Genomic DNA, 24,837 nt, shown 5'->3' on the forward strand with positions numbered 1-24,837 from the left:
TTCGCTTAATTGTTTGACTCATTGCTCAAGATAGGAAAGGAAGGGGAAAAACTAGACATTTGAAAGCAGGTGAGAAGAACTCCAATCATTTTGATTATTATGACGAAAAAGGGGGTGCATGAACCTAGTATACGATCATAAACGACATGGTGCATGACTCGATTCGGAAAATAAAGAAAGTGTGTGGACTTGACTCGCGAGTGATTAAGTGATGTTATAAGACTCGTGGTATGAACGTAAGGCTAGACATGTGAATAGTAACCAAAATGACTGACGTGAGGACCAAATTAGCACGGAAGACTAAAAAAAAAGCTGACTGGACTAACACGGTGCCACTGTCGTGACACGGCGAACTGTACCGCGCCGCGGTACAAGCTGCCGTGACACAACACTAATTGCCGTGACGCGGCATTTCTGCCGTGGCGCGGTGATCAATTCCAGGTATTTTTGTGTGTTTTTTTCTAGTTTTTGTCAATTTTAGAGTTTGCGCTAATTACTAAGTGAGTACGGTCCATTGGCATTCGTTAGTCATAAAGTAAACCGCCATAGACAAAGAAAACTCGTTAAGGTTAAGATCAAAACGATCACACATAGGGCACGTAGGCACAATGATGCAAAGAAGAGTTCACAACCTAATGTCAAGTTCTATGTTCCACTATGGTCAAGTTTATTTAGTGTCAAAAGGATACCATGGTTAAGAGTTTAGATGCGTTAGCAAGGCAGCCTCCCTTGAGGGTGTATGCCAACGGGCGGCTCTGCAAGTTCGTGATTAAATCGAACTCGACTCCATGGTTTGGGTGATTTTAATAACTCGGATGAACCCTTATTGCCATGAGCGTTTTTAGGTCGACAGAGCTTAAATTCACCGGGGCTAAGACGTATGCAGAACACACACGTTTTTTCAGAAAAATCGAAGGAAGCTGACTATGATAAAAAAAAAAAAAAAAGCCACTGGAAAGATTTCGGGACTGCCGCGACACGGCAGGAAACACCATGTAACGGTACAGAACGCCGCATCACGGCATTTTGCACCGTGACACGGCAGTCAGGAAATGTGACTGGTGCCTCTGTTTTCTTCTTTCGCAATCAGGTTATTCAATTTTTCATATGGACGAACCTAAAAATGACGTTAAAACGTCTATGAAAATGCAAAAATGCCAATTTAATCACAAGAATACGATTCAAGAATCTTTCAAGTCTCATCTAGTCATCTTAATTAAATACCGATCACTCAAATCGATAAATAACCAAGAATCCTCTCCAGTGGAGTCGCCAAATTGTAGGCGTCGTTTGAAGTGCGCCTACGTAAGCATGTTTGTAAATATGCTTGGCACTCAGAGGAAGTAGGAATTGATATTATACGATTAGGGACAAAGCAAAGTAGGGAGCTGCCAACAAGTTTTTAAGGAACTTGTAAACCGTTCACGGATCATAAAAGGCAACCACGAATAAAGGGAAAACGAAAGGCCAACGATTGACCCGTGAAGGTTACACCCCATTCATAATCCATGAGATTACTAACTCCATATGGTTCGGAACCACGAAAGGAGGATCGGGGATGAGGGTACGAAATGAGTCATGGAGCCACATTCGCTCGTATTGGCCTCTACTCGATTCTTATTGTAAAAAATATTTCCTGCGATCTCAAAGACATGCAAACAAAGATTCAATTTGCTCCAAACAAACATTAGGCTAAATTGGTTGAATATTAATGTAACATATAATTCTAAAATATCATGATCACTTGATTAAACAACAAGATTAAAGAGGATCCTAAACCAGTTGTCCAAATTATCTTATTAGTCGTGATTTTCAATTACATATTCCCTTTAACATGCAATATGGTGAACATAATAACAATAGAATAAACATTAATATTGGAAGCAATTCAACAATAATATTGTTAGTCAAATCAAATAATAATAAACCTAATCATGATACTAGCAACAAGAATAAAAATAAGAGTAATTAAGTGATTAATTACTCACTTTCCGCATTTCCTTGAATTGCTACATCATGAATAAACTGTTAGTAACTTCAATAACAATATAAATCAAATTGAAACAATTAAAGAAAAATAGAGTTGATTTGGTCCAAACCCTCAGTCAATTATACCTTTCACGCCTTGGTTTAATTATAGAACTTCGGGTATTATATGGACTCCTTGGAGTGCTTAGGGGAAGTATTATGAAAGAATAGGAAGGCTAATGTTTAGGCTAAAGAGGGAGAAGAGAATGATTTTGTGATCAAGTTTGTTGATGATTGAAAAAAGGTTGATATGACTTCTATTTATAAAGAAAAAAGAAGGGTCGAAGAATTAAGATAAAATCCGAATTCGAATCGGAATAAAACTCTTGCGATAGGCAGCAATTTTTGCGATTTTTGTTTTTTTCATATCTTTTGATCCAGAAATTGGAATAAGATAAATAATATGTCGGTTGAAAATTATTGAAGTCTACTTTCTAAACCTATTGAAAATATATTAAAAATACTAGGTATTACAATATATCTATCTATCTATCTATATATATATATATATATATATATATATATATATATATATATATATATATATATATATATATATATTAAAACATGGGGAAAATTATAATGTAATAAAGTACGATGTAGCATGTAAGACAATGTTTACAAAAAAAGGATAACATGACTTTGTTTATAACAAAAAGTTCACAAATACTGAAATACTACGTACTTCATATATATACTAAAGAGTACTAACACCGTACTACTTGTTTGTTACCCATATAATTTCAATTTTTTTTGATACTTCTTATAATTGAAAAATTTTACACTAAAAAAATTAAAATTATTTTGTTTTAATATTAGTTGAATAAAATCTGTAAATTTTCTTACCTTTTAAACTGTTTAAAGAGGTGTTCCATCGGCCATTGAGTTGCTCCAATGCCTATAACATAAAATTAAGATAGATAAAATAAAGATATTTTTAAGGTTCATATATACTAACAGTGAAATAATTTACAACATAAAAAAAAGGAGAAAATAAGACATTCAGAGATGATACCTTAGTTGTTGACTTGTTGATGAGGAAAAAAATCATAGCCCGTTAGGAAATAGGAAAGGAAACTTTAAATTCGAAAATGAGATAATTCAAACTGAAAGAAAAAAAAAATCATGTAGAACAATAAATATAAATTAAAAGTTGTCAAAAAGAGAAATTAATTTAGAAAATAGAACAATTAAATCAAAATTCAATCGAAACCATCAAGATCGATTAATTTACAAAGTAAAACCAAATCTATATGACAAAATTAAATCAAATTGAATTGCAAATTGAAATCAAATGAAAACAATATATAATTGAAACTGGGAAGCAAAAATTAGAGTGCAACCCACCATTCTCATAGCAATCGCGAGCAAAATAGCGGTTATATAGGGGGATTTTGATTGAGAAAATTAAAAATCAATAGAAAGCTTACCTCTGATAAGCTAACCTTTTAGATGAACAAGAAATTGAGAAAAAATTAGTATGTTTTTCTCCATGTGTAGATAGAGAATTAAAGAAAATGTTTTTAGAAAAGTGGGTTTGGATAATTAAGAGTTGGTGGTTATTTTCTTTTCATCTTTATCCTTTTTTCATTGAAAGAAGTTGGACTTGTAATTTATTGGAGACGTGGGTTGTGTAGCGGTCAAATATACCCCTTATAACAACAGTTTATTGACAAACGTTGTTTTTTTTTTTTTTTTTGACAACATTGACAAACGTTGTTGAATTTCTTTATAATTTCTAAAAAATCTATTCACAATGGTTCCTTCTTAGACCGTTGTAACTAGAAGTTGGATTTTGTAAGTTTTGTAGTAGTGCTTGTTGCACCTCCCATTCCCCGAAGCCATGAAAGTTGCTCTCAATAGTGTTGTGCATGCCTGATTTGCCTTATTCGAAAATGGGGCTTAGTAAAACTTCTATAACTTTTGATTCTGAACTCAAAAGGAGGAAAATAAGAAACCTTTGGAAACCTCTTGATGTCTACTTTCCAAATAAATTAGAATTACACGAATTTGAGATATGGCTAATTTAGTGAAAGGGTATCGACTTTAGGCTTGGTTTAGTGTTTTGATCATATCTTTTTCGTTATTTGTTGGAATTGAGCCCAAAATATATCGTCAAAAAGCGCTTTAGAAGTGATGTCCACACGTATACGTCTTGCACGAAATTTATGATGTTTGGTTAATTGTTTGGCTTGGTTTTCAACAATGTAAGGCCCATTAGACCTAGCTAAGAACTATATTTGACGCGTTTAGTCCGTTATTAATCAAGATTATATGGGTATTTTATGCCTAATTAGTAAGTGGATTGAACTCTAAAAGGATTTGGTCTAAAAAATTACTTCATATGACATTTCAAAGTCCATTAACACTTCAACTTTGATTTAGCTTGAATAACGGTTTTTTGTATCTCATTGCACTTCCTTTTGGGACAAGAGGAAAAGTGTAGGTGTCTACAACTGGACACCTATAGGTTGTAGGTACAATAGCTTGTTTATAGTCTTAAAGCGGATACCCTCCAAAGGTTGTATTATTCAACTCAAATATTGACTTATTTTCAGCGGATGAACCAAATGTTATATTCTTTTTGACAATTTTTCCTTTCAGTAATAGATCAATCGATGACAATTAATGGTGATCAAAGTTTTAAAAGTTTGACTCTAATATTAGCAACGAGGCGAATATTTAGGGACGGAAGGAGTACTCTTTTTGTCCTTTATTGTTTGCACCATCAATAACTATATACTAAAATAGAGACTATAAGTGACACATGTCATCTGATGGTTAAAAGTTTTTCTGCCAAAATATATTCTTTTAATTTTTTTGCCAAATCTTATAAAAATTATTTTATAATCTAAAATAATTTTTTCATGTTTAATCATCAATTCATCATATTAATTCTACATACATTATTTTTTTATATCTTCTACTTTATATATTATTTATATTAAGTAGATGTAAAAAATGATAAATTTAAACAAGAAAATATATCAAAATAATATTATTACCAGTTAGTCCTATAATATTACCCGCTGACTTTATTCTCAGCTCATACCTTAATCTATTTATATACTTTAATTTTAAAATAGTAAAATCATATTTCTAATTAACAATATTATATAGCATCACCACTTTATTTTCAACTTACAAATATTTAGAATACTAATAGTTTAGTTCTCGGGTGATGCATGATTTTAAACAAATATATTATGCGATTTGTTTATAATACGGAAAAAGAAAGTTTTCTGCTTCGTTAATTTTTTGTGTACATGGTAAGTAATTTCTACTATAGCATAATATTTGTAAAATATTAAAAAATAAATTTCACAATGAACACTTTTGTACATTGAAATATTGACATACTAATAAAAAAAGAAATCAGTGGGGACAAAGGATAAAGCATATAAAATGTTTACTGTATTAAATTAAAAAAAACAGAACCCAAGGCAAAGTAAAAAAAAAAAAAAAAAAATTAATGACATCGTCAAAACAAATTGGCGGGAAAAAAATTTATGTCAAAATGACATGTGTACAATTTGGAAAAGGCATGATGTCAGCAACGTTTTGTTTTAGCTTTAGTTAATAGATTACAAATTCGTTATAACTTTGCCATTTCATATGTTATAGTGTTTTGTTATCCGTCAAATCTACATATGTTGTAAAGTTTTTTGTTGCGAACTATTCAATAACTTCATAGAAAAATAATAATATAAGAAGGTTCAACTAATTTTTACCCTTAATGATGCATCTTTTTAATTAAAAAATGTACACCAAATTCTCCAATATAATATGTAATCTTAACTAATTAATTTAAGAATTATTTCACCAATGCAATAAATAATTCAATATGCATGAAATTATTTCAAATAAATTCAATAAATCATTTAATATGCATAAAAATTATTTTAAAGAAATTTCAATTTTTTTGTTTATAATAATATGAATCTTTGAATTTTAGATTAAAATACTCACCACCTACAATAATAATAAAAAATAATAATCCTCACTACTATGGAGTATTCGATAAAAACAAAATAAAATTTTAATTTTATTATTGTCTAAAATATAATGATTAATGCTAATCATATTTTGTCAACCAAATATGGTATGCTGGGTATGGCTCGGGTACCAACCTTTATATCTTTGTTATAGTATAAGTATAATATTTAATTTAAATATAAGTATAATATAAGTATAATATTTAAGTATAATATTTATATCTTTGTTATAGTATAATATAAGTATAATATTTAATTATTAATATTCATCAATATAATCATTTTTTTTAATTATTGTAGAACTCACTGAGGTTGTAATTCAACATAAAGTTCTTTAACGCACGAGACTTAAGCTAGTTTCACTTAAAAGGGAGTAAGTAGTTGTTGAATTTAATTAATATTAGTGAGGCGAAATATCAAGTTTTTATAATTTTTAATAATATATAATTAAAAAATACTTCTTTCGTTTTTTACTGTATCATGAGTGATATCACGCTTATCAATACATTAATTTGGCTATTAATATCTTTAATTGCACTTATGGTCAAAGAGGATTCCATATGAATGTTTTTCTTCACGTACAAATCACAATTAAATTATGGTCGAAGAAGATTAAGGGAATAGTGTAAAAGTCTTTATGATGCAATAGAGGTGTCAATTCTAGTGTCCAGATCGCAATGGCAGAGTCGGGATTTTTAATCCGAGGGGACAAATTTCGGAGGTTTTATGTTTTGACAAAAATCTCAAGAAAAAAAATTGATCACATAAATTGATTTATATTTATCCGAAATCACATTGACAATCATTCCGGCAAAAGAGGAGTAAAACAAATTTCATTATATATTAAGAAAATTATCCAACAAATGAATGAATTCATGTTTGTAAACCTAATTCCAAGTTATATATGTAATTCAATAATTGATAAATATGAATCAATGCAATTACCTTAGGATCAAGTTAATTACATAGTTAAAAATAAACGCAACTTTGTCAAACCAATCTTATCATTTCAAATGTACTACTCCCTCCATTCCTGAAAGTTTGATTCACTTTGCATTTGCACGATGTTTAATGAATATCTTTGACCATTAATAATTTCGGCTATGTATAAGTAAAATTTTTATAATGTTGTTATTTGAAAATTTTATCATAAGGGGAATCTAATAAGATCAACCTTATTAATTTATTTTGATTGTATAAATCATAAAATGTGGTCAAAGTTATTTTATTTTGACCACATGAATAGTAAGTGAGTCGAATTTTTAGGAACGGAGTATAGGTAAATAAAATTTAAAACTTAGTTACAAACAATTATTTAATCGTAATCTATTAATTAGAAATGTAAAAACTGGAATTTAAGCACCTTTAGTTAAAGAGAATATTAAAAAATATAGAGATATGTATGTATTCATTAATAAATTGTATAAAGTAACCCATTGATAATCACTATATATCAACGGTTCAACAAAGTAGTACTTAATAAAAATTATAAACTATAAAAGGAAATCCAACAACGAGAAATGGGAAAAAAAAAAAAATCCTAAAACAAGAAATAGGGAAAAAAAATTAAATTTAAAAAAAAGGTGTTGAACACTAGAGTAATCCAAAAAGAAAGGAAATAGGGAAAAAAAATTAAATTTAAAAAAAAAAAAAAAAAAAAAAAAAAAAAAAAAAAAAACTTGTTGAACACTAGAGTAATCCAAAAAGAAGATTTCGAGAAAAAAAAATCTAAAAAGAAGAGGAAAAAAAGGTGTAAAACGTTAGAGAAGGTTTTGAACCTAAGACCAAGGCTTATTCCCAAGGCAACCACTATACCATAAAACATCATTGTGATATTTATTGTAAGCGTTTTTATTTATACCGTTTTACTATATATTTTTAAAATAAAAAAAAATAAAAAAAAAAACTTTTTCCTTGGAAAATGGAGGGACAACTATCCCCCTATGTTCTAACGTAGCTTCACCACTGCTAGATTGGGTTCAGTAAAGTCACGTCAGGTTGGGTCTATTTAAAAATTGAGTCATGAAAACTTATTATGTTTATGCAAGTCGAAATCTAAATCAGAAATTTTCGGATCGATTTCAGATCAGGTGAGTTAGGTCAAGTTTTGACACCTCTATGATTCAATAAAATAAGAACGAAAGAGTAACTACAAAACACTACTACAAAGAACGACGAAAGGGACTACTCAACCCTAGGTCTATGATGGAGCGTATCAAAAATAATTGTTCTCTTCCTTGCATTATGTTTGGGGATTTTAATGAAATTATAAACCAGAATGAAAAGAGGATGGTGTTCCCCAGAGTGAAAGGCTTATGGATGCCTTCAGAGCTGCAATTGATAATTGTATTTTACTTAATTTGGGCTATCATGGTAGTATTTTCACATGGCACAGGGGTACAAATCCTATTATATATGTACGCGAAAGATTGGATCAATTCATGGTTGATACGGGGTGGATTTCTTTATTCCCAAATTATAATGTGCTCCGTTTTCCTATGTACCACTCGGATCACGCTCCCATCTCCTTGTCTACTTGTGTAATCCCCCATATTTTTAAATATTTTTATAAATGAAATTTATTTTTATTTATAATTTTATTTATATTTTTTTCCGAAATTTAATTTCAAAAGTTTCAAATTATTAATTTAGGTTGAAAATTATTTTAGCACAAATTATTTATAAGCATTCATTTTACAATTTATGTCAATACAAATAAAGCCTAGTCCATTTCATTCATTTGGCCCATTATTTTATGAGGCTCAATATTCCTACTTACCCTACAATTCTTTCTCCTATAAATAACCCATAAATCTTCAAGATTTTCCCCACACAAAAGATTAGTCTTATTTTCTTTCTCCTTATTTTTATTTTTATTTATTTTATTTTTGTTTTCCTTTTTCCTTTATTTTTTTCTTTTTTTATTCTTTCTTTCTCCTCCCTTCCTACGTGAGTTAGTACTCACTGTTGCTGCCACCAACTTCACCGGATTCCGGCGCCGCCGACCACTTGACGCCGTCGCCGGGGACCTCCAGCCTAGCCGTGGCTGCCTTCTTCCTCCTCCTTTGTTTTCTTTTTATTTTTGCTTAGAATTAATTTAATTGTTTTGGGTTTTATTTTATTGTTTGAAATTAGTTTATTTAGTATCAAAATCATGTTTTTGATAATTTAAGTTATAATTTCAGATTATATAATGGTTTTAATTTTTCAGATTTTATATATTATAAACTTAGGGTTTTAATTTATTTAAATTGGGATTTTAGGGTTCTCATGAGTAATTAAATTGGGGCTTTTATTTCTATTGAATTTCAATTGATTAATTAAGCATAAAAACATGTTTTAAAGGAAGTTTTAAGGAGTTTTTAATCTAATTATATTGCTGGAAATTTGTTTAAGTATTAATTTATGATTGTTGGTTGTTTTCTAGGAAGTGATTATTCCCTAGGAGACTTTTAAGTGATTAAAAGTGGCACAAAGGATTTTTTATACGATCGTACATGTCTGCTTCGTTGTAAGTAGTATCATGTTTAGGTACCAAAAGGAAAGAACTTAGTTTTATGTTTAGAGAACACTTGGATGGAAATTGTTTGGTTATACATTTAATTAATTCATGTGCTTATGTTTATGAGACATGTTTTGGTGAATTGATTATGTTTGTATGGATTTATGGATGCAAGCATGTTGAATTATATTGGATTAATTGTTTATATGAAATGTTGATACAAGCATATTTTTATTGGATTGGTGTGTTAACCATATTTTGATTATTGAAGGATTGGAATCAAATGGTTTAAGTGGAATGAATTTATTAATTATTCCACAAGGTTATTATTATTTTATTTATTACTCAAGCATGACTTGTTAGTATATTGAGTAAAAGTGGATTAAGCCGAAATGGCTTGGTGGGTTGACTATGTTCAACAATTTTGGATAATTTGGAATTTAAAGGAATTAAAGGTCAATTTGTGATGTGATCACCATTGTCCTAAATAAGATTAAAAGTGAATTGATGTATGATTGTTATGTATGGTCTACTTGAATGAGTCAGCTATTAATTAAATTTGTTATCACATAAAGTGAAGCATGGATGAGCAATAAAACTCTAGAAAGTGTGCACTTCTGTAATATTGACAATCATGGGTTGGGGTACACGGTGGTAGCCCGTGGATTTCCGAGGCTTGTTTGATCAAAATGTCCTCTTCTCTTTTGGTAATTACATTTTATTTATAATGAAAGTTAGATGAAATCCTAGACTAACTTTGTGAGAATGGAGTCATGCCTATTCTTGCATTGTGCTAAACTTTTATTTAAATGGTCTTTTGGGACCAAAATGGTTTGGTGGGTTGGACAACCTCGTCTATTGCTTACTCCAAATTAAATTAATCAAATTAAATATAAAGAGTCAAGTGTTTGGAATTAGTTAGTAAGTATCTTGAGTCAACTGAATTGTCTAAGTGTGGAGTCTTGATTAATGAATTCGTGTTGTATGTTTATTTACTTAATTAATTGAGCATGCTAGGTTTGGTACGTTGTAGCTTGTATCTACTCAGCTTTGCTGATTGCGTGCTTTTGTGTGTGTTTCTTTTGGTCATGACCTTTGCCTTCAATGACCCTGTGATGATCCAATTATTACACCTGTATTATTGGGGAGCAGTATCGCACAAGTAGCTTGATGATGTGAAGTTCGGGGATTTGACATACGCATTGTCAAGGGATTGGTGTGATTGAGAGTATTTGTTCTTTGTGTTGAACTTATTTATGTTTTACTATTTCATTTATGTTTTAGGATTTTGAATATTGGTTTGGTTTTAATAAGGGCTTTTATGGTTCCAGTTTGTAAGGTTTGACTTACTGGTTTTCTAAATTATATTATTTCAAGATTTAAGTTGGATTTTCCGTTGTGATACTTTGATAAAGCCTTAACATTTTAACACGTGGTGATAATATGTCAATGGTTCTCCTCTATTTTTATTTAAAGTAAGGGAGAATTATTGGGGTGTTACAAGTGGTATTTGGGAGCTATGGTTAGATTTTTATTACCACTAAAGCCAATTTTTAAATTTTTAGGCGCCTAACGTTTTAAATCTAATGAGTTTATTTTTAACTACTCATTTAAAGTTTAATCTAAATTTTCAAAAATTATTTTATTTTAATAATTTGATTCAGTATTATTTATTTAAAGTATTTGTTTATTTTATCTAATATTCGAATTATTTATTTATTTTGAAATAAATAAATCTAATTATTTATTTTATTTTCTTAACTTGCGTGCTTATTTTATTTTATCGGTGAGATTTGGGTAGCATTAGGAAGGGCGTATATGATAGATTATTTCTTTCTATATGCATTGTAATTAAATATTTTGTGCTTTTATTAATAAATATATGAAGTGATTATGCAAGTTATTTAATTGTGTATGTTTTATGTAATTGTGCAAGCTTGAGTGTGATCACTTAGTATCATGTTTAAGGTTTAAAGCATGTAATATGGAATGATTATGATGATTGTGCTATGTGATATGTTTAAATGATCATTATGTGAAGCATGTAATTATGTGACTAATAATATATGTTTATTTAATTATATTATTTACTTAATGCTTGGATTTTGGTGGGGATTGTAACATCAAGGGAATTATTTTATTTATTTTCTTATGCGTAGGAATAATTAAAATTTAATAATCACTTCCTTTAAAAGTGACTTATTAGGGGCGATCGTGTGGCTTTGCCCACCTTTCTACCTTAATATATTTTCTGAATGTGATGTGTTATGCAAGTAGAGTTCTTTTGTGTGGACGTTGGCCTAAGAGTGCATTATACTTCCAAGCGAAGAAGGAGGATGGCTAACAACGATGCTTTAGCTGATGCTATTAGGCTTCTAGCTGAGAACTTGAACTAAAACCGCAATGATAATCCCGATCCTAAAGGTGAGATGTTTAAGAAGCTTGCTCAGGTCAAACCACCATACTTTAAGGGAGGTGGAGACCTAACTTTTTTGGAGAATTGGATTAGGGAGTTTGATAAGATCTTTGCTGCTTTGAATTTCCCTGTGAATATGAGAGTGGATCAAGTTGCCATGTATTTGAAGGAAGAGGCAGATATTTTGTGGAGGGATAATGGAAATGTGCTTCGTGCTGAGGCTAATTTTGGTTGGGATACTTTCAAAACTAAACTTAGGGAGAATTTTTATCCACCATTCTTAAGGAAACAAAAGGCTCAAGAGTTCATCAATCTGCAAATGAACAATATGTCGATTATTAAGTACTATAAAAAGTTTATGAACTTGTTGAGGTTTGTTCCTGAAGTAGTGCCTACTGAGGAGTTGAAGGCTCAAAGATTTCAGTAAGGTTTGACTAAGCAGTTATAGAAGGACTTGGCTGGAAAGACATTTAAGACTCTTGATAAGGTTTATGGGAGAGCAGCGCACCTGTACAGTCTGAATGTCAGGAGTGCGCCTGAGAGTGGAAGTGGAAGTGTTGGAGAAAAACTTAAGGATTTTGGAAATTCGAGTAACCAAGGTAACTTCAAGAAGTCAAGGAACAAGAATTTCCAGAATAGGAATGTTTAGAACAATGGAGGATCTTCTAGACCTAATGGCCAAGCTGAAAGGCATACAACTGCAAGAGATGTGGCAAGGATCATCCTGGAAAAGATTATGATGGGAACTTGGTTGTGTGTAGGTTCTGTAACAAGAAGGGTCATATGGAGTTTGAGTGTTTCTCCAAACTGAAGCAACAAGGAAATGGGAACAAGTTTACTCTAACAAGCAATTAAGGAAGGAATTCGAATGGTCAAAATGGGAATGCAAAGAACGAAAATGTTGGCAACAACAACTCCGGGAATCAAGAAAAGAATGTCACTCCAGGTTGTTTGTTTGTGATGAGCAAGAAGGAAGCTGAAAGGTCTTCTGATGTTGTCACTGGTAACTTTTCTATTCATTCTATTTCTGTTAAAACTTTATTTGATTCTGAAGCCACCTATTCTTTTATTTCTGATTCTATTGTGAAATAATTAGGACTAGTTGAACTGAACCCAATTAACTTGCCTATTAGTTTGCCAACTGGTGAAGTTGTGAGGTGCACTAAGATGCATAAGGTTTTGCCTTTGAGGATTGGAAAGACTGATTTTCCATCAGATCTTATAGAATTTGAGTTGGGTGACCTTGATGTTATTTTGGGATTTGATTTGTTGGCCACTTATAAAGCTAAGATTGATTGTGAGATATAGAAGGTTCATTTGAAGAGTCCTTTGGGAAAAAATGTACTTACAGACATTTTGGAAAACCAAAAGGTAATGGATTATTTCTACAATGAAGTTGTCGAAACTTGTAAGTGAGGGGGCATCCTTTGTTCTTTTGTTGTGTGCAAGACTTGGAAAAGAGTAATAAGGTGAATGTGGAATATGTGCCAATTGTGAATGAGCTTTTAGATGTATTTCCTGAAGAGATTATTGGAATGCCACCAAAGAGAGAATTAGAGTTTACAATAGATTTGGTTATGGAACGACACCAATTCCTAAGACACCATATAGAATGGCACCTGCTGAGATGGGGGAGTTGAAAATGCAATTGCAAGAATTGTTTGATAAAAGATTTATTAGTCCAAGTGCATCTCCTTGGGGAGCACCTGTTTTATTTGTGAAGAAGAAAGATGGGAGCATGAGGTTGTGCATTGATTATAGGGAGTTGAATAATGTGACGATAAAGAATAAGCACCCACTGCCTAGGATCGATGATTTGTTTGATCAATTGAAGGGAGCTAGTATGTTTTCCAAGATTGAATAACATTCGGGGTACCATCAACTAAGTGTTGCCGATAAGGATATTCCTAAGACTTCTTTTAGGACCAGATATGGGCACTATGAGTTTACAGTCATGCTTTTTGGGTTGACCAATGCACCTACAATTTTTATGGATTTGATGAATCGAGTATTCCATGAGTATTTGGATAAGTTTGTTGTTGTTTTTATTGATGATATTTTGGTATACTCGAAAAGTGAGGAAGAATATAAGGATCACTTGAGGACTGTGCTGAGAACTCTTAGAGACAATAAGTTATACGCTAAGTTTTTGAAGTGCGAATTTTGGTTAGAGAAGGTTGCATTTTTGGGACATTATGTTCCCAAAGAAGGTGTTTCTGTGGATCCAGCAAAGGTTCAAGCAGTGAGTGAATGGCCTACGCCTAAGAATGTATCTAACATAAGGAGTTTCTTGGGACTAACTAGCTACTACAGAAGGTTTGTGAAGGATTTTTCAAAGATTGCTAGACCTTTAACTACCTTGATGAAGAAGGAAAGTAAGTTTGAATGGGATGAAAAGTGTGAACAAGCCTTTTAAACTCTTAAAAAGCATTTAACCACCACACCTATTTTAGCCTTACCTAATGAAAGTGATGGATTTGAGGTATATAGTGACGCTTCAAAGAATGGATTAGGGTGTGTGTTGCAACAAAATGGGAAGGTGATAGCTTATGCTTCTCGCTAACTCAAATCTCATGAAGTTAATTACCCTACACATGATCTTGAGCTTGCGACTGTAGTATTTGCATTGAACATTTGGAGTCATTATTTGTATGGAGTAAGGTGTAAGATCTTTACTGATCACAAGAGCCTCAAGTATATTTTCACTCAAACAAATCTCAATATGAGACAAAGGCGTAGGTTGGAGTTTTTCAATGACTATAACGTAAACATACAATGCCATGAAGGGAAAGCAAATGTTGTTGCGGATGCCTTGAGTAGGAAATCAAGTCATGGTGTGAATGCTTTAATCGTGCCTGACAAGTTATGTGAAGATATGAAGCGTTTGAACTTAGAGGTTGTGAACTATGGTGAAGTAGAAGCAAGGTTGAGTGCTATTTCACTAGGGAATTCATTGTTAGATGAAATAAAAGAGAGTCAGAAAGGTGATGAAGGAATCTAATTGATTAAGGAGAAAATGAGCCAAGGGAAAAATGTAGATTTCAAGATCCATGATGATGGAAGTTTGAGTTACAAAGAAAGATGGTGTATACCAGAAAAGTGTGAGGATTTAAAGAGAAAAATCATGGAATAAATCAACAATACTCCATATTTAGTGCACCCAGGAGGGGATAAGTTGTACAAGGACTTGAAAATGTTATGTTGGTGGCCAAATATGAAAAGAGAAGTAGCTGAGTTTGTGAGTAAATGCTTGACTTGTCAAAAGGTCAAGATTGATCAAAAGAGACCTATGGGAAAGGTTCAACCTTTGGAGATTCCATGTTGGAAATGGGATTCGATATCCATGGATTTTGTCACAGGATCGCCTAGAACCAAAAGTGGCAATGACACTATTTGGGTGATTGTAGATCGACTTACAAAGTCTGCGATATTTATTCCAATAAAGGAAACTTGGAAAAAGAAACAACTGGTAATGGTCTATGTGAAGAATGTAATTCGACTACACGGAGTGCCTAAGGACATCATCTCCGATCGAGATTCAAGGTTCCTGTCCAAATTTTGGCAAAAGGTTCAAGCCAACTTGGGAAAAACACTGAAAATGAGTACTGCGTTCCACTCAGCAACGGATGGACAGACCGAAAGAACCAATCTAACCATGGAAGATATGTTAAGGGCATATGCCTTGGATTTTCAAGGTACTTTGGAGGATCATTTGGATTTGATTGAGTTTTCTTACAATAATAGCTACCATGCTAGCATCGGCATGGCACCTTTCGAAGCATTATATGGTCGTAAGTGTAGAACTCTTGTATGTTGGAATGACTATAGTGAGAATCTTGTTCTAAGTACAGAGTATATTGAGGAAATGGTGAATAAAGTGAAGTTGGTTCGTTCAAGAATCCAGGCTGCACAAGATAGGCAGAAAAGTTATGCCGATTTGAAAAGGCGAGATGATGAGTTCAATGTGGGTGATAAAGTCTTTTTGAAGGTCTCACCTACAAAAGGAGAGATGAGATTTGGAAAGAAAGACAAATTGAGTGCCAAGTATGTAGGTCCCTATGAAATTTTAGAACGTGTAGGCAAGGTTGCTTATTGTAGACACCTGATTGTGTCTCCCAAAAAACCAAACCCAGTGATGAATATCTTTCACGTCATTTGATTATCAAACGAGGTGAAATGTGAAAGAGTCTCGTGATGCACCTAAAAATGTTTCTTTCTGTTTTCGAAAATATTTCTTTTTGTACCTTATTTGTGGAAAACGTCTAGTTCAATTTAGTTTGGTCCATGATATGGGTCCAATAATAGTGTAGTTGGATACGGTTTGAAAAGAGCTTTCTAACGATATATTATAAGCCCAATTCCGATGAATAATGAGGAAGTTATGGCCAAAATACTAAATTGGGTTCAAAAAGATTATATATGGCCCAATGATCAAGTGGAGGGCCCATTAATTATTATTCCTAAATTTATTAGGATTGACTTTAATTTTCTACAATAATCTAGAATATTATTTTAAATTCTAATAGAGTTAGGATAAATAATTATATTTTTATATTATTTAGAAAAGATAAGGAATTTAATTTGGAATAAAACAAGTGTTTTAAAAGATAAAGCTGATTTTAATTAAGATAATTTCGGATTCTAATTACCTAATTATATTGGGAAAAGGACTCCGTACAGGATTTTTATCTTGATCGCGCCATCGCGCTGTGGAGAGCCTATTGCGTCGCGATAGGGTCTATTTTACTTCGAGTCAACTTCTGACTCTTTTCGAAGCGTTCCGGATGTTTTCTCTATAGATAGGGGCATTATTTCCCTGTTTTCAATCATCAACAATCATCTAATTTTATGCTCTTCTCTCTCTCAAAGATAGAAGCTTGTTCTTTCTCCCTCTTTCTAAGACTTCCCTTTTCAAAATACAATACCGCATTCACGAGTCTTAGACACACCTAACCAAGCTCGAAGTTGCCTTCGCCCTAGACGTGAAAGGTGATAATTTTTGAGGGTCTGGTCCCAAATCCCTATTTCAATTATTTAAATTAATTGTTTGTTTTAATATTTTCATTGAAGTTACTAACGTGTATATTGTTTTGAAAGAAAGAGATATGAGGGAACAAAGTGAGTATTTTTATTGCTATATATCTTTAGAAAGCATGCTTAGATTATTTTAATTCCTAATATCATGTTAGGATGTTATTTATTGCTTTCTAGTATCATGTTTAGGTTGCTTCCTATTTCTTTTATCATGTTAGTATCATGTTAGGGTTAAAGCTTTGATTTTTATTGCTTAGTGACATGCTAGGATTTGTTATTAATCATATTAGTATCATGCCTAGGATCTTGCTAATATTATTATGCTTTGATGAGGTTGAATATTATTATTATTATTATGATTGTTGTTAATATGTTGCCTGATATATTATTGTTATTGCTTGATCACGCCCTCTCTTGTCGGATTAAGGGAATTTGTACTTGAAATCACGCTTAATAAGATAATTAATAATTTTATTTAGGCTAATATAGTTTTAATTCAAGTGATCGCCAATAATAGATTTGTTTGTGCATTAATATTCAACCAACATAGATTAAGCAGGTTTAGGATTAGTATATTGATTGTATGTTAGTCAGAAAGTGCACATGAATATGGAAAGAATAAAGTAGAGGCCTATTTAGGGTAGGTTCAATCTCTTTTAGGTTGGATTTGTACCTTCATCCCCGAATATCCAGTCATGGTTCAGGACCACTATGTAGTTAGCGATCTCATGGATCGTGAAGGGGTGTAACCTTCACCCTGTGAACGGTTTACAAGTTCCTAAAACTTGTTGGCGACTATTTTGCTCTAGTTTCCTTCCCTTTGGACGCCACCATGCTTAAGTGTATGATCATAGTGGGGCTCAAGTGTGGGATGCTTGAAATATTCCCTACAGTTTTTGACGACTCTATTGGGGAAGATTTCTATTTTAATTCCTAAATTATTTTGGCAATAATTTAGAATGAGTGGATGAGACTCGAAAAGTTCTAAGTATTCATATGCGTAATTTTGATTGACATTATTGGCATAAGCATAAAAAGATCTGCATTGGACAGACCATCTGTAATGCGTAAAAAACATAGGCTTTTTACACGTAGGAAATTTGGGAAATATCTTTCACAACTAGAATCGAAAAAACGCGCGAAAACTGGAAAATTCTAAGAACAAAGAGAGCTGTTGAGGCATGTAGGAACTGGCGCTGAGTAAACAGTGTCCATCGCAGTGCGATGGCTCTATCGCGACGCGATAGCAATATCGTGGCGTGACAGGGCTATCGTCTCGCGATGGTCCCTATTGTCTCGCGCTACGTTATTGCAATACTGAGCCAGAAATCTGCGTTCTTGCTTTTACCGGTTCTAATACTGTTTGCTCGGTTTTACTTCCTGATTGAGTTTTTCTGAATTTTTTGAACCCATATGTGTTCTACATATGTCCATAACCATCTGGGAAAACACGCTCCATCTACCCAATCGAACGCTCATTGCAACGAAGGGTACATCCGAGTTTGTGAATTCACCAAACCATGGAAATAAGTTTAACTTGTGGGGTCAAATCCATACGCGTCAACCCTTCCAAAGGTAAGGCTTCTGTGCGATGCATCCAGACTCATAACCATGGACCCTCTTGGACTAACCCTTATCCTTGAACTTTAGAGAACTAGAGCCATGGTTAGGTTGCAAACTCATTGCATCATATTGTGCTTACTTGACTATTTGTGCATTCTTGCTTGTGCATAATCTATTTATGTTTATACTAACCGTTTGTTTGACTTTTGTATAAGTCTAAATAAACTAATTAATGACTATATAGGACTTTGCTTAATTAATTAATTCATTAATTAATTAATATGGTTAATTAAAGCCTAATAAATTGACTACATCTGACTTAATACGACTATAGGCTTGACCTTTAAGGTAGAACACTAGAAACAGACCCAGAATGACGCGAAGGTTTGACCTGTGGTGCGACACGGAAGTGTCCATCGCGACGCGATAACCATATCGCGTCGCGATGGCCCCTGGCGTTTTGCGACAGTTCCGTTGCTTCAGCGATGGTTCAGTTTTCTGCCTGAGTCCTGACGCCGAGTCTAATTAATAAATTTATTAATAATTAAAGCTTTATTTAGTCCTTAGTTGAGTCTAGGCACATAGTCCCATGGTCTTACACAAGTGTCAAAGCATGCCACTTTCACTCACTTTTTTAAGCACACACTTTGTATATATGTTCACCATGACCATGTCTAGAGAGTCTTGTGTGCGCGTGTTTTCCGTCATTTTTTAGGGGGGTAAGTCAAATAAATCCTCCCAACATAACCATGTTGCTTGAACCCTATACTTGATTCCCAAAAATATGCACCCTATTTTTGCTTTTGCTTTTTAAACCCAATAAAGTCAAAGTCAGTTTGAGTCAAGTCATTAAATCAAAATGGTTTAATAATTATAGCGCTTGGTCAAGAAAGGAAGGGCGACTAATCAAAGACAACACTTTCGTCCAAGTCTTACTTTTTGATAAACCGTTTCGACAAAGAAGAAAGGCTAAGAAGAAAATGGCAACCGTAGAAGAAGTTACTGAACTAAGACAGAACATTGCTAGCTTGACCGAGATGTTCAAAACTCTCGTTCTTCAAGTTAATGACCCTACAAAACAACAACAACTTGAGCGAATGGAAGAAAGCTTGAGCAAAATCTCTAATGACTACAAGTTCCAAGGGATTAGCTCACAAGGGATCTCTTTGGACAATGAACTTCTTCCGCAAAAGTTCAATGCCAAAGACATCCCTAAGTTCAAGCCAACTGATAACCCTTACTTTCATTTAAGAGCTTTTGAAACAATGATAAACATTAAGGGAATTGATAAGAAAGCTTTCCATTCGTTGTTCTCTTTATCTTTAGAAACCATTTGTCAACAATGGTTTTTCTCCCTTGACAAGGAGAAAATCTCCTCTTGGGATTCTTTAACAAACTCTTTCATTGATAGATACAAATGCAACATTCAAGTTGAAACTAACCATAGGGAACTTGAGATGTTAAAACAAAAAGAGAACGAAGGGTTCACTTCCTTTTTCAATAAGTGGAGGGAAACTTTCGCTAAAATGGTTAAGGGTCCCACTGAAAAGGAATATGTGAGGTTTTTCATCAAGAACCTCCAAGAAAAGTATTCAACGCATCTAAAATACCAAAGTAACTTGAATACTTTCAAGGCCATCTATGACATAGGAATTGATATTGAAGACGACCTTGCAAAACAAAAAGCTGCTAGCAACTCTAACAGTGGCTAGAAAGGAAAGAAGAACGACAATCCTTCTTCTTCCAAAACCACCCACTCAAACAATGTTAGCACTGTTAACTTAAACGAGGTCCTAGCCATGAACAATCAAGGACAAAAGAAGCCATTTAGGAAAAAATTCACGCCTATTGGCATAAGTTATGACACCGCATTCGATCACCTTCATGCTAAAGGTCTCATAACTCCTATTGGATCGTTTGGAGATCCACTAGTCGAAAAGAGGACGGCTATTTGGAACCCTAATGCAAATTGCAAGTACATCAAGGTAGGGGCCATCTCATTGAGAGCTGTTGGAAGTTGAAGGAAGCTATTCAAGACTTAATTGATAGCAATAAACTCCCATTACCTCCTGCAAGTAAGAAGCCAAGTATCAATAGTGCTCCACTTTCAGACTCCTTGGCAATTTCTGATGAGGAAGGCCACGCGGACCCATCACTCCTCATTAAACCAATTGAAGAAACTCATGCTATCAAAGAAGAGGAGGAAACCTTTTTTGATTCCATGAGCGATTCTCCCACAGGAGAACAACCGGCCACTAAAATAGAAGTATGGCTTCTCATAAATACAATGAGGGAAGCAATAGACAAGTGTCGTGAGGCCCTCGACCATGCAAAGTTGCTACAAAGTAAGTGTGCCACTGAAAAAATGATGCCCACAAAAGGAGTAACAAGGTATACACACCTATTGGGACTTCTTATGCGAACATGTTTCAAATGCTCTTCGAGAATGGGAAGATTAAACCTCTCGAGCCAAGACCATTTGAATCGCTGAAAAGGATAAATAGGTTCTACTGTCCATATCATCAATCAAGAGGGCATACCATAGAGAACTATTTTAAATTCAAGGGCCTAATCCAAGGATTAGTTGACAGTAAGAAATTGGTTTAAGTTCAACCAAAAAAAGATGTTAGAATCAATGGAGTGTGGGACAGTGATGATGAGGACATTTTCCTCAAAGATATAGAAGAAACCCCACTCTCCTCAATTTATCCAGTTGATGATATTTGGGATGAAGAAGATTCCCCTATCGATGTCCTCACAAGATCAGGGAGAATGCAACCTCCCATCACAACACAACCTATTCCTACCACTCAATAAGTTCCCATACCAATCATAGACGACAACGATGTTGTCAAACAACTAAAAATACTAAGTTCGAGATGAACGTATGGAAACTCTTAGCTACATCTCATGACAATAGGCTCGCAGTAATGGATGCTTTAGCTAAAGTAGGAATAGACTCAGAAACCACTCATGAGGGGTTAGCTAACTTTCTCACGAGTGACCTTCTTAGCCCCATCAATCTAATCACCTTTTCTGACAAGGATTTACCTCCTAAAGGTGATAAACATAATAAAGCCTTGAACCTCACATTGGTGTGCAAACGAATGAATGTCCCAATGACCCTTGTGGATAATGGGTCGGCAATAAATGTTTGTCCACTTAGAACTGCGAGGATGTTAGGAATAAATGGTGAAGACTTTTCCCCATCAACACAAGGCATAAGAGCTTATGACAATACTCGTCGCCAAGCTCTTGGAACTATTACTATGAATGTTATAACAGGGGTTATGGAGCATGCTACTACTTTTCAAGTGGTAGACATCAAAGCCTCCTTCAATCTATTGTTGGGACGCCCTTGGCTTCACGACCTTAAGGCCGTCCCTACATCCCTTCATCAACAAGTTAAGGTAATAGTTCGAGGACTCCCTATCACGATTGACGCTTCTCCTATGAGGATCAAGGCAATTGATAAGCCTCTCATAAATGTGGAGCATGATGAGAATGATGAAGATTTATGGGGCTTCAATGCCGAAGAGGTCTCTTTCACCGAGGAAGATGAGAAGACCCCTCTTCGCTACGACCTCCATTCGAACATGATAGTCAATGGCATTCTCTGAAAACAAGGGCTTTTTCCTGGAATGACTCTAGGAAAGAAAAAGGGAGTAGCAACACAAATGGGATTGCCTATCCTTCCTAAATTAGATACTTTCAGACTTGGTTTCGAACCAACTCCGAAAGACTATAAGCGAGCCCGGGAAAAGTCCAATGCACGGAGGAATGCTCGTACCCAAAAGAATCCTAATGGATCGTTACCCTCTCACTTTAAATGGACAATTCATAAAAGAGGGAGAGGATTATCCATGCTATGAATTTCCTGAACCCTTTGTCTAAGATGGGGTGAGACAACCGGGGTTCGAAATCTTTTTGGATTGCAACTTCATATATGAGATCCCAATTCCCATTCACAAAGAGAAAGCACCCCCATGCTTTGACTCTAATGTCATGGGACTCCTCTTTGGCTACGAGAAGAATGAGCCTAAGCGTATCGACGATAACTCTGCGCTTATCCAAACAGTCTTGCAAAGTGAAAACTTTGATCCCACAAAGCTTATTACTCCGGCAGAAGGATTAGTTCGAGGATGGCAAAAGACTGTGAAGATGACTATGCCAAGTGGAAGAAAGATCTCTATAACAATAGGATAAGAACCAATGTTCGATGACTCTGAATTGTTTGAGTCTGAGTCTGAATTCAAGTCTTCTGTAGTCGAGTTCTCTAAACCTTCTATAGTTGCATCTCCTTTTGTCCCTTCTAGTTCAAAATCTACTCCTAGGATAGTTAGTAGTCAAGTCCCAACAGACATTTCTTTATTTGATGTAATGGTTTCCGAATTTAATAACATGTCTTCATTTGCTTACTCCTCGTGTCATTCTCTTACTCAAGATGACGAGCATTGCTTAACTAACAATGAAAGTGACAAAGAAATAATTAAAGCAGTGGAAACACTTGAAAATAAAACACCAGTAATTGAAGACACCGAAACAGTTGATATCTCAAAGGATCCCACTATTAAAAGAAAGGTTAAATTTGGTTTAACTCTTAACAAAGAAGAAAGAACCGATTTAATTAATCTACTAAAAGAATTCATTGATGTGTTTGCTTGTTCATATGAAGATATGCCAAGAATAAATAGAGAAATAGCTCAACACACAATACCACTAATTCCAGGAATGAAACCTATAAAACAAAAGTTACGTCGAATGAAACCCGACGTAGCTCTTAAGATAAAAGAAGTTCAAAAACAAATAATTGCAGGTTTTATCAAGGTATCTAAATACCCCGATTGGGTCGCAAATGTAGTACCAGTTCCTAAAAAGGATGGAAGGGTAAGAATGTGTGTCAATACAGAGATCTAAATAAGGAAAGTCCAAAGGACGACTTCCCTTTACCACACATCGACATTTTAGTAGATAACACAACAAATCACGCACTCCTCTCGTTCATGGATGGGTACGCAGGGTACAACCAGATTCTCATGGTTGAAGAAGACATGGAAAAGACTACATTCATAACACCTTGGGGTACTTACTGTTACACGGTGATGAAATTCGGGTTGAAAAACGTGGGTGCCACTTATCAAAGAGCAGTGACTGCCTTACTCCACGACATGATGTACAAAGAAGTTGAAGTGTATGTGGATGATATAATTGTAAAATCAAAAGACCGTCCAGGTCATTAAATGGCCTTAAGAAAATTCTTTGAAAGACTAAGGAAATACAACATGAGGTTAAATCCAGCTAAGTGTGCTTTTGGAGTCAACTCAGGAAAACTCTTAGGATATGTCATTAGCTCTAGAGGAATAGAGATAGATCCAACCAAGATCAAAGCAATCATGTCAATTCCACCGCCCAAGATCGAGAAACAGATTCGAGGATTTATTGGGCAATTGCAATATATAAGTAGGTTCATATCTAAGCTAACCACAATATGTGAACCAATATTTAAGAAGCTCAACAAGAATGTGCCAATAAAATGAGACAATAAGTGCCAAAAAGCCTTTGATAAGATCAAAGCCTATCTTGCTAATCCTCTTGTATTAGCACCAGCCCTTCCAAGAATCCCTCTTCGATTGTACTTAACGGTCACTAAAGAAACAATGGGAGCCATGCTTGCACAAGAAGTAGAAGGAAAAGAAAACGTCATCTACTACTTAATTAAGAAGATGCTCAAGTATGAAGTACGCTACACACCAATTGAGAAACTATGCCTCGCATTGGTGTGGGCCACAACCAAGCTAAGAAACTACATGCTCGTCCATAAGGTGTATGTAGTATCTCGAATGGATCTACTTAAGTATCTATTTGAGAAATCTACACTCAACGGGCGAATATCTAGATGGATAATCAACTTAGCCTAATTCGATGTAAGATTCATGTCTCAAAAGGCCATTAAAGGATCAGTGGTCTCAAACTTCTTGACAGATTTTCCAATAGAAGATTCGACACCAATACATGAGAATGATTTTTCAGATGAAGAGTTGATGGTTACAGAAGATGATACTTGGACATTATACTTCAACGGAGCTTCCAAACAAAAAGGATGTGGTGTAGGAGTATTATTAGTATCACCGAAAGAAGAGCACGTCCCAATCTCAATAAAGTTAGATTTCGACGTTACCAACAATGCTGCTGAATATGAAGGAAGCATGCGTGGTAGGCCTCAAAACAGCTTTGGCATTGGGATAAAAGAGACTTCGAATATTCGGAGATTCTTCCTTAATCATCAACCAAATTTCCAA

The 24,837-nt window shown here is 34.0% G+C and overlaps 1 protein-coding gene and 1 long non-coding RNA gene across 2 annotated transcripts; one reads left to right on the forward strand and one right to left on the reverse strand.

The window, feature by feature from the left end:
* Positions 1-2,792: 2,792 nt before the first annotated feature.
* On the reverse strand, positions 2,793-3,666 carry LOC145563808 (uncharacterized). Its single transcript, XR_014094614.1, has 3 exons — positions 3,376-3,666; positions 3,044-3,134; positions 2,793-2,926 (listed from the first exon to the last, which is right to left on the reverse strand). It is a non-coding gene; the product is annotated as an uncharacterized LOC145563808 (long non-coding RNA).
* An 8,288-nt stretch (positions 3,667-11,954) lies between these two features.
* Positions 11,955-14,942, forward strand: LOC145565058 (uncharacterized). Its single transcript, XM_081625168.1, has 7 exons — positions 11,955-12,364; positions 12,470-12,540; positions 12,798-12,944; positions 13,038-13,238; positions 13,391-13,499; positions 14,018-14,316; positions 14,728-14,942. Exons 1-7 carry the CDS (start codon positions 11,955-11,957, stop codon positions 14,940-14,942), a joined length of 1,452 nt encoding a protein of 483 aa, XP_081481294.1.
* Positions 14,943-24,837: the final 9,895 nt, after the last annotated feature.

The sequence above is a fragment of the Chenopodium album genome, chromosome 10 (assembly GCF_948465745.1).
Source record: "Chenopodium album chromosome 10, dcCheAlbu1.1, whole genome shotgun sequence".
In the NCBI taxonomy this organism is placed as follows: Eukaryota; Viridiplantae; Streptophyta; class Magnoliopsida; order Caryophyllales; family Amaranthaceae; genus Chenopodium; species Chenopodium album.

What these genes read in the sequence shown, in the direction of transcription:
- LOC145565058 (XM_081625168.1), top strand. Translation starts at nt 11,955, where the DNA reads ATGTTTAAGAAGCTTGCTCAGGTCAAACCACCATACTTTAAGGGAGGT. An exon ending in TTGAAGGCTCAAAGATTTCA is followed by an intron (nt 12,365 to 12,469) that starts GTAAGGTTTGAC and finishes TCTGAATGTCAG; the next exon opens with GAGTGCGCCTGAGAGTGGAA. An exon ending in TACCTTGATGAAGAAGGAAA is followed by an intron (nt 14,317 to 14,727) that starts GTAAGTTTGAAT and finishes AATGCCATGAAG; the next exon opens with GGAAAGCAAATGTTGTTGCG.